Raw genomic sequence first — 10,229 nt, 5'->3', positions numbered from 1 at the left:
AGCTGGGTCGAGATCAGGAGGTCTGCCATCTTCAGCCACGGTAACCATCATCCACATTGTGGTCATATACCCAGATCTGGGTCTGATCCAACTATACGGAAGGTAATATCGACACCTATTACTTTGGAATTTTTATACCGGATGATGAACTAATCAACATCAGTTCAAAAAATATATTTGTGTATGGAGGCATTCCTCAGAGGGTCTCACCAAATGTTGTTCAAAAGTCCGGGATTTTAGGAACCATTATTTACATGCAATTTCATTATTTACATGTGTGTTTTATTGTTCTTATTCAATTTATAAGCATTGGCTGCTTTGTCTTAATAAATATATAATTCATTTATTATATACATTGTTGCTACTGGTTTGAGTAATTTTTAATTATACTAATAGAATCTGTGGTTGCTTTATCTTTCAGTATCTGGGTAAGACACTGGAAAGAATAACGCTAGAATTGCTTGGCATCTTAGCTTCACAAATAAGATGTGAAATAGCTAAACATTTACATTCTGAAGATTATTTCAGTGTTCTGTGTGATGAAACGACTGACATCTCAGTTTTGAAGCAGCTTATTCTATACAGTAACATTTTTTGTCAACTTTTAAAAGAAAATACTGTTAGTTTTATAGCAACATTTACTATCATTGATGACAAAGCAGAAACTATAACAAACTGTAAAAAATTGCCAATATAGGGTTGAACAAAATCAGTGGGCCTAGGCCAGTGGTGGCTAACCTTGACACTCCAGATGTTGTGGAACTACATATCCCAGCATGCCTTGCCACAGTTTTAGCATGCCCTAATAGCAAAATGGTAGCAGTGCATGCTGGGATATGTAGTTCCACAACATCTGGAGTGTCAAGGTTAGCCACCAAGGGCCTAGGCTCTGATGAAACAGCTGTCATGACTGGGAAGTACAAAGCAGTAGCAAAATTATTAAAAAATTAAACAGGCTGAGTCATGGTCAGCTGTCAATGTTTAAATTAGGGATGACCATCGGTAGGTAAACCATCGATGGTCACCATCAATGGTACCATTGATGTTGACATTGATGGTATGAAACCATCGGCTGTGAACCACTTATGTTTTCTTCCATGAATGGGAATCCCTGTTTTAATACTGACTGTGCAGTGGGCCAATCAGAGAGTGGGGTGGGGCTTTGCAGGTTGTTTAGGGTGACAACTCAGTTTCCTGGCATATGGAGGAAAAAAAAACCTATCACTTGGCTCGGTACCATCGATGGTGGTGAACCATTGGATCTCCGCTGGCCGCTGGCCCTCCCTAGTATAAACTAACGCCTGGCTCTTTCTAGTGCTCTGCTGAGCTGCCTAATTTAGTAAAATTTAACGATATCTTAAGACACCTGTTGTTCTCTTTTTCAAAATTCCCCAGTTAGAACGGCTGGTTTTCCTGAAATCCACAATAGTTCTCAGAACTTGAAATGGCGATTGACAATAGGTACAAGGTACTTAAACTGTTCAAACTTGCAATGCCTCATTCACCTTGAAAAAGGCGTCAGAAGGATGTTGAAACGCGTTGGTGCTTGATTTTGTTACATCTACCCGGTTTTTGATTCCTGGAGTCTCATCACTGGCTCTCTCTGCACGTCTACACACCGTGCCTGGCAAGCTTCAAGCCATCCTATCAGCTTGCAGTGGAATATCCTCCATACCCTTCCGGGACGCAGAGCCCTCTGTTCCCTTCCCCCTAACACGGAGCCTCAGAACGGCGTCATTCAATTCTTCCCAAGTCTCCCCACTGGTCGGGTAGAGCGCGTGCATCTTGGTCAGACGACCCATTCACTCATAGAGCACGGAGTACATTGTTTTGCCCCCCCTGTGCCGGACCTGGAGCACTAGAGCGACCACCCACTCCCCTCTGCATCTCCATCGTCAGCTGGGTCGAGATCGGGAGGTCTGCCATCTTCAGCCACGGTAACCATCATCCACATTGTGGTCATATACCCAGATCTGGGTCTGATCCAACTATACGGAAGGTAATATCGACACCTATTACTTTGGAATTTTTATACCGGATGATGAATTAATCAACATCGGTTCAAAAAATATATTTGTGTATGGAGGCATTCCTCAGAGGGTCTCACCAAATGTTGTTCAAAAGTCCGGGACTCTATATTCATATATTTTAGGAACCATTATTTACATGCAATTTCATTATTTGCATGTGTGTTTTATTGTTCTTATTGAATTTATAAGCATTGGCTGCTTTGTCTTAATAAAGATATAATTAATTTATTATATACATTGTTGCTACTGGTTTGAGTAATTTTTAATTATACTAATAGAATCTGTGGTTGCTTTATCTTTCATGTACTTTTTATTGAGTGGGACTGACTACCCCACACAACCACATTGAATCTGTTCAGTAAATATCAACCCCTCAGCGCCTGGGCTATATCTTGTGTCTCTTACCCAGATACTGCACACTTGATGTTTGGACACAAATGTAGTTTTAAGAGCAGCCCAGATACTGTACACTTGTTGGACATCCCTTGTTGGCTGGATACAAGTGTATTTCTTTAGGCGCAGCCTAGATACTGCACAGTTGATATTTGGTCACAAATAAAGTTATAAGGAGCAGCCTAGATACAGTACTGCACACTTGCTGGTTAGACACAAATTTAATTTTAAAGTGTGGTCCAGAAACTGCGCACTTGATGGCTGGACGCAGATAGTCAGTGCTGCCCAGATACAGCCTCACTTGCTGGCTACACATAAGGACCAGAAAAAACACTTGGTAGGTGAAATGCAGAGTGGACACAGGGCCTGATTCAGAGCCGCTCGTAAGCGGCCGCTCGTTCGCTCCGAGCGATGTTTGCCCAAATGCGCATGCGTACGGATCGTTATTCACATGCGCGAACCAGTCCGTGCGGTCGAAATTCATGTGCTCGCAAAATAGCGAATGCCTGATAATTTGAGTGACAGGAGGAGGCGTATGTGGGTGGTAACGGGGGAAAGCGCTTGAAAGCGGGGAGTGGAGATCCAAACGCAGGCGTGCTTAAAGGTCAAAACGGGCGTTTTAAAGGTGTGCATAATTAAAACAGCAGCGTCATTGACCACGTCACTGGGTTATTTCATAGCCAGAACTGCTCGCAAAATTGTGGTAGCAAAAACCAACCACAAGAATAGCGAGTTCATGCACTGGTCGATGTACTCGATTAATCTAATAAATAGCGGACATGACGTGGGGTGCGAGCGGCCAGGGGGCGTATTTTTACAAAAAACGACCGCAAGTTTTGATCGCTCGTTCAGACCTAGAGGCGTGAACAGACCGCAAAGAGCGAATGGTTCATTTGAATAGCCACCCCTATTTTCTGGACGAGCGAGCGCTAATTGCGTCCGGCTCTGAATCAGGCTCACAGTGCAGTCCACTCTCTTCAATGTACGACACCGGCATCTGTTCCTATTACACTGGGGTTGCGGATAGATGCCCTTCAGTAGATTTACCCTGATGTCATCAGTTACTATCAATGTGGACATAGAGGGGTAATATAAACATGTGGCGAGCGAAGCGAGTGCATCTAGACACTACCATGGTAGGCTATATCTCCCCTTCATACAGAAGTGCCCTCACTACACGTCACATCTGGGTCCTTAAAGGCCATCAATAGAAGACATTTTTTCCCTCGCGGGCTCACTTCGGGCACGGTGCCTCGCTTCGCTCGCCACAGGTTTATATTCCCCCTCTATGTCCATGTGGATAGTAAGGAATGACGTTGAACAGCAACTGATGACGTCAGGGTCCGCTGGATGAAGGGCATCTAGACACAGGGTCCTCTCCATGAAGGGCATTTAGACACTAACATCATGTGGGTTATATTTCCCATTCATACAGGGAATGGAAGCGCATCTCCGGCCTTACTTTACGTCACGTCCGGTACATTCACTGAAAGGGATCTATATACAACTATTACACTGGGGGAGGGATCTCCTCCTCTGCCTCCAGCCTGATCCCGCCCACCATGTGACGCGACCAATACGTCACTCTGCGCTGACCTATCTGTATGAAAGTTTCAACGTTTGTACAGCGCGACTTTTGGCCGTATCACTTCGCCGGGCGGCGGGGGAATGAGTCTCGCTGGTCCCGACACACTCAGCGTATGGAGGACGCTCCCCGGATAGCACGGAATCCGTAACTCCCTCTCACTTTATATTGTCTATTATAGGGAGAGAAGCCATGGAGGGCGCACACGGCGTCACTCCCCCTAAACTGAGCCCGAAGAAGAAGAACAATGCCAGCCCTGCACAGGCCACTAAGGCGACCCCCAGCCCAGCCAGGAAGCAGAGAGCCAGCCCGAGCCTGTCCCTGAAGGAGGCTTCCCCCAGCCCGCGGGACAGGAGGAGGTCCTTGCGGAGATCTGTTGGAAAGAAGCATCGTAGGACTCTGCCTCCCATTTACCCCAATGCCACAGGTGAGAGAGGTGTTATTGCTGGCATCACACTACCCTAGGGGCGCTGGGCACACTACCCTGGAGTGTGGGGGATGCAGGGAACATTACCATATAGAGATGCATATTATAATATTGAGCTGATAAAGTGCTAGGCCTGTTCCTGCACTTATAATAATAATATCAGCCAGTATTTCAACATATTTACCTGTGACCCCACACATTTATTTATTACCAGTTATTTATATAGCGTGCACACATCCCGGTGCGCTTAGCTAAAGCTTGGTACTCACTGGTGCGACGGGCATTTTTTCCGACATCGGAACGAATACCCCTCAACAGTGATTGTGGCGCCCACACTGGACTACTTTAATCGATCACCGTTATGTCATTCATGAACAATGCCTTGGCTGCTAGTTCTATCGCTAGGTTTGATGTGGAGCACATCAAACCTGGCGATCATCGCTAGCGGCATGCAGAAGTGCGCAAACATACCTACACACTGAGCCATGTAGGCGATATGATGTTTTGAAATGGCATATCGTCCCGACATCGCTCCAGTGTGTACCTAGCCTAAGTCATGTTGCTATGGATGGTACCAGCCTGTGCCACACTCTTATAATAGATGTGCCCACACATTCTAGCTGGTACCCTACTCTGCTGCTTATTATACTAGCCCTACTACCCTCAAATATAATATACCACTTATCTACTATTTAAAACGGAAGGGTAATTGAAATTACTTTTATCACACTTACACGTGACACTTTGTCTACGGGCTACAGACTTCCACCACAGCGATGGGACAGACTGACATCCAGAGAACAGGACTGGGAACAGAAGATGGTTAGAAAGGGGTGGGGATGGCTGAGGTGACCCAGCAGATGCCGAATCCATTTACTAGTATGCTAAGAAGTTATTGTACCAGTCTGTTGAGGCACATATAACACATTGCCTTGGGAATGCATAACTGTTAGCAGGATGAGAGAGGTTCAGCAGGCATTCTAGAATTTAAAATGAAAACCGCCTTGTGTCATGGAGGAATACATGGAAACGTGATTGCAAATATTTATTATTTTAAAATGCAATGTCATACATACAGAGCAGCAGGACCAGTGTCACTCTGCACATTAATGACACACATTGTATTGCAGTAAAATACGCTTGTCCTTTACAGAGGACGCATCCCCACATAAGGATAGTGTCTAAACACATGTAGGGAAGGAGGGATGCATCCTCTGTAAAATTTCAGTTGTGGATGTTAAGTGATCATTTCAGGAAGTGGAAGGTTGCGGCAGTACTGACACCCCGGTGTCATCTTTAGTTTAGCAGTAAAATGAATGGCTTCTAGATGTGAAAGTGAAGTTACTGTACTGATCAGGAGAGAAGTACCTGCACATGGGTAAGCATGGCGGGGGCCGACTCTGACCTTTCATACAACGTGTACAAAACTACTAGTAAATCTATTTAAAAGGATAGAAGAAGCCGCTGAAGAGCTATATTGTGTATGTACAGGTGGTTTAACTCCAAGATTAATTTTATTTTTAATCATTACTTATTTATTTTTACATTTTATAGAGCTCAGCGAAAACATCAGCTTGACATTGCCAGAGACCGAGCGCCTCTCGGAGCTGCTACTGTCTTGCTTCCAGGTACTGTTTAAGCATAAATGATGCTATATCTGCTAACTATACCCCTGCAAACTAGCACTTAACATTAACATCTACTGTAGGATGAAGTTTAGGACAAGTTGTCATTGTGTGACATTCAGCTCTCTGTCCCACTGTCCACACATGAGAGCAAACAGCAGCACTACTTATGCCAATAAGATATATAAGTAGATGTATGTGTATAATATTGTGTTGCTTTTGTTGCCCCAAAATAAGCACAGTGCCAAATAATGATGAATACTAGTTGTTCCAGTCCTTACCTGTGAATCATGCTAAAGACCTGAGTGTAAGGTCTTTTGTGGTTTAGTCTTTTTAATTGCTCAACAAAGGGATACATTTTCCCCTATTTGGCCATCTACCTGTGCAGCCAATATGGATAATGGTGCTTATCCTCTGTGTAGCTTTGCTAAATGTTAACAATGAATATGAAGACAACTTCTTTAATTATTGTCTGTCAATGAATGTTTCCAGTTCCAAGTCGCCTCAAGGGACTGTTGCTGGAGTAGAAGGCAAAAACATTTCTACAAAGAGCAGACATATTTAGCCATAAAAATGATTATATTTTATAAGTGAACATGATGTTCCCCCCCCCTTGGCTTGCTCGTGTTCCCCCCCCTTGGCTTGCTCGTGTTCCCCCCCCTTGGCTTGCTCGTGTTCCCCCCCCCCCCCCCCCTGGCTTGCTCGTGTTCCCCCCCCCCCCCCTTGGCTTGCTCGTGTTCCCCCCCCCCCCCCCCCTTGGCTTGCTCATGTTCCCCCCCCCCCCCCCCCCCTTGGCTTGCTCGTGTTCCCCCCCCCCCCCCCCCCCCCTTGGCTTGCTCATGTTCCCCCCCCCCCCCCCCCCCTTGGCTTGCTCGTGTTCCCCCCCCCCCCCCCCCTTGGCTTGCTCGTGTTCCCCCCCCCCCCCCTTGGCTTGCTCGAGTCCCCCCCCCCCCCCTTTTGGCTTGCTCGTGTCCCCCCCCCCCCCCCCTTGGCTTGCTCGTGTTCCCCCCCCCCCCTTGGCTTGCTCGTGTTCCCCCCCCCTTGGCTGACTTTGGTATAGTAAACAAATTTTTTTTTCTTTGACACGGCCACTGTTGCTCTATATTTTTATACATTTGTTTCCTTTTTCCTTTTAAAGTACTCCCTTCGTAACGTAGAAAATACCCTGTCTCACACAAATGGTTTCAATTCAGAATCCTTCAACGCCAGTGGTGAGTCTTGTAATTCCAATTAAACCATTTCCCCTTCTCTTAAAGTTATCCTTGTCTGAATCAGTTGATAAGCGTTCTACTAACATGGCAGAGACCACTGTCCAGTCCAAATCTTTTTTTATTTATTTTTTTTACAGTGAGATCGGAAAGTATTCACAACGCTTCACTTTTTCCACATGTTATGTTACAGCCTTATTGCAAAATGGAATAAATAAATTTTTGTCCTCAAAATTCTACACACAATACCCCATAATGACAACGTGTAAAAAGTTTTTTTGCTTTTTTTTTTGTGATTTTTGCAAATGTAATTGAAAAAACTAAAATCACACGTACATAAGTATTCACAATCTTTGCTCAATACTTTGTTGATGAACCTTTGGCAGCAATTACAGCCTCAAGTCTTTTTGAATATGATGCCACAAGCTTGGCACACCTATCTTTGGGCAGTTTCGCCCATTACCTCTCCAGTTCCATCAGGTTGGATGGGAAGCGTCGGTGCACAGCCATTTTCAGATCTCTCCAGAGATGTTCAATTAGATTCAAGTCTGGGCTCTGGCTGGGCCACTCAAGGACATTCACAGAGTTGTCCTGAAGCTACTCCTTTGATATCTTGGCTGTGTGCTTAGGGTCGTTGTCCTGCTGAAAGATGAACAGTCGCCCTAGTCTGAGGTCAGACCGGATAATTTTGTTTCTCATGGTCTGAGAGTCCTTCAGGTGCATTTTGGCAAACTCCAGGTGGCCAACCATGTGCTTTTTACTAAGGAGTGGCTTAAGTCTGGCCACTCTACCATACAAGCCTGATTGGTGGATTGCTGCAGAGATGGTTGTCCTTCTGGAAGGTTCTCCTCTCTCCATAGAGGAATGCTGTAGCCATCGGATTCTTGGTCACCTCCCTGACTAGGGCCATTCTCCCCCTATCGCTCAGTTTAGACGGCCGGCCAACTCTAGGAAGAGTCCTGGTAGTTCCAAACTTCTTCCATGTACGGATGATGGATGCCACTGTGCTCATTGGGACCTTCAAAGCAGTAGATATTTTTCTGTACCCTTCCCCAGATTTGTGCCTCGAGACAATCCTGTCTCTGAGGTCTACAAACAATTCCTTGGACTTCATGCTTGGTTTGTGCTCTTACATGCTCTGTCAAGTGTCAGACCTTATATAGACAAGTGTATGCCTTTCAAAATCATGTCCAATCAACTGAATTTACCACAGGTGGACTCCAATTAAGTTGTAGGAACATCTCAAGGATGATCAGTGGAAACAGGATGCACCTGAGCTCAATTTTGAGCTTCATGGCAAAGGCTGTGAATACTTATGTACATGTGATGTCTTAGTGTTTTTTCTATTTATTTTTTTATTAAATTTGCAAAAATCTCAACTATTTACACGTTGTTATTAATGGGGTATTGTGTGTAAAATTTTGAGGACAAAAATGAATTTATTCCATTTTGAAATAAGGCTGTAACATAAAATGTAGAAAAAGTGAAGCGTTGTGAATACTTTCCGGGTGGTGGGTGTGTGTGTGTATATATTATAATTTTACAGGTTGAGTCTCCCATATCCAAATATTCCGAAATACGGAATAATTTTGGCATGACTGAGATAATGAAAACTTTGATTTTTGATGCTTCAATGTACACAAACTTGGTCTAAGGCACAAATTATTACAAATATTTTATAAAATAATATAAAAATAAAAAGGTATATATGAAACATAAATTAATTTAGTTTCTGTATACAAACTTTGCTTGAGCCACAAAATTATTGAAAATATTGTATAAAATTACCTGCAGGCTGTGTGTATAAGGTGTACATAACACACAAATACATTCTGTGTGTATATTTGGGTCCCATTCCCAAGATATCTCATTATGAAATGCAAATATTCCAAAATACGGAATATTCCATTATCCAAAATACCCCTGGTCCCAAGCATTTTGGATATGGGAGACTCAACGTGTGTGTGTGTATATATACATATGTGTGTGTGTGTATATATACATATGTGTGTGTGTGTGTATATATACATTGTGTGTGTGTATATATACATATGTGTGTGTGTGTATATAGACATGTGTGTGTATATATACGTGTGTGTGTGTGTGTGTGTATATATACATACGTGTGTGTGTGTGTATATATACGTGTGTGTGTGTGTGTGTGTGTGTATATATATACGTGTGTGTGTGTGTGTGTGTGTATATATAAATGTATATGTGTGTATATATATATATATATATATATATATATATATATATATATATATATATATATATATATATATATATATATATATATATATATATATATTCGCAAAAGTGCGTCACTCGGCGGACATCAAACATACAATGAACATAGATTACCTTAAATACCCGTAGGGTCTCCAGTGCCACACCGGATGCCTCCGGCCACTTCCCCCACCGCATGAAGAGCTTCTGGCAAAACCGGAACTTACCTCACTGTTGTTCGGGTCGTAACCACGGTAACTCAGGCGCGTGTATTGGAGAAAATCACCAACACCGCACCTGTCATCCTCGGTTAACTCCCCCACAACATGAGGGACCTCCGGTGATGTCAGAATCCATCCCCCTGCTGTCAGGCCGTAACCATGGCACCCCAGTAGCTTAAATGGAGACACACAAAAATACATAAACAAACATACAAAAATATCTGAAAACAAAAATATGTGAAATGACAAACATTTAAAATCCATACATTGCACTATATAATTGCAGGGATTAATACTCAAGATTACAATCAACCTCAGCATAATCGTTATTCTAGAATGGCAAATTTCCTGTAGGCTAATATCCCAAAATATAGATTACATATATCACCAAGAGCTAGAATTAAATCTATCCTAACAAGAATCTACACAAAGACCCCATAGTTTAATACATCATTAAGACCTCTAGGTCTAACGGTATCCAAAAGATGTATCCACTTAGCCTCTAGTCTTA

At 43.4% G+C, this 10,229-nt stretch overlaps 1 protein-coding gene across 1 annotated transcript in view; it reads left to right on the top strand.

The window, feature by feature from the left end:
• Positions 1 to 3,956: 3,956 nt before the first annotated feature.
• DSN1 (DSN1 component of MIS12 kinetochore complex) overlaps positions 3,957 to 10,229 on the top strand; it is a 35,628-nt gene continuing 29,355 nt past the window's right edge. The window contains exons 1-3 of the mRNA XM_088452492.1: positions 3,957 to 4,435; positions 5,990 to 6,063; positions 7,199 to 7,271. Coding sequence (XP_088308618.1) covers positions 4,201 to 4,435; positions 5,990 to 6,063; positions 7,199 to 7,271 — 382 coding nt within the window. The 5' untranslated portion in view covers positions 3,957 to 4,200. The remainder of the gene's footprint in view (positions 4,436 to 5,989; positions 6,064 to 7,198; positions 7,272 to 10,229) is intronic.

The sequence above is a fragment of the Taudactylus pleione genome, unplaced genomic scaffold, assembly GCF_031769625.1.
Source record: "Taudactylus pleione unplaced genomic scaffold, aTauple2 ptg000551l, whole genome shotgun sequence".
Taxonomy (NCBI): Eukaryota; Metazoa; Chordata; class Amphibia; order Anura; family Myobatrachidae; genus Taudactylus; species Taudactylus pleione.
The sequence above is the reverse complement of the archived record's forward strand: the minus strand, read 5'-3'. Positions and strand labels throughout refer to the sequence as shown.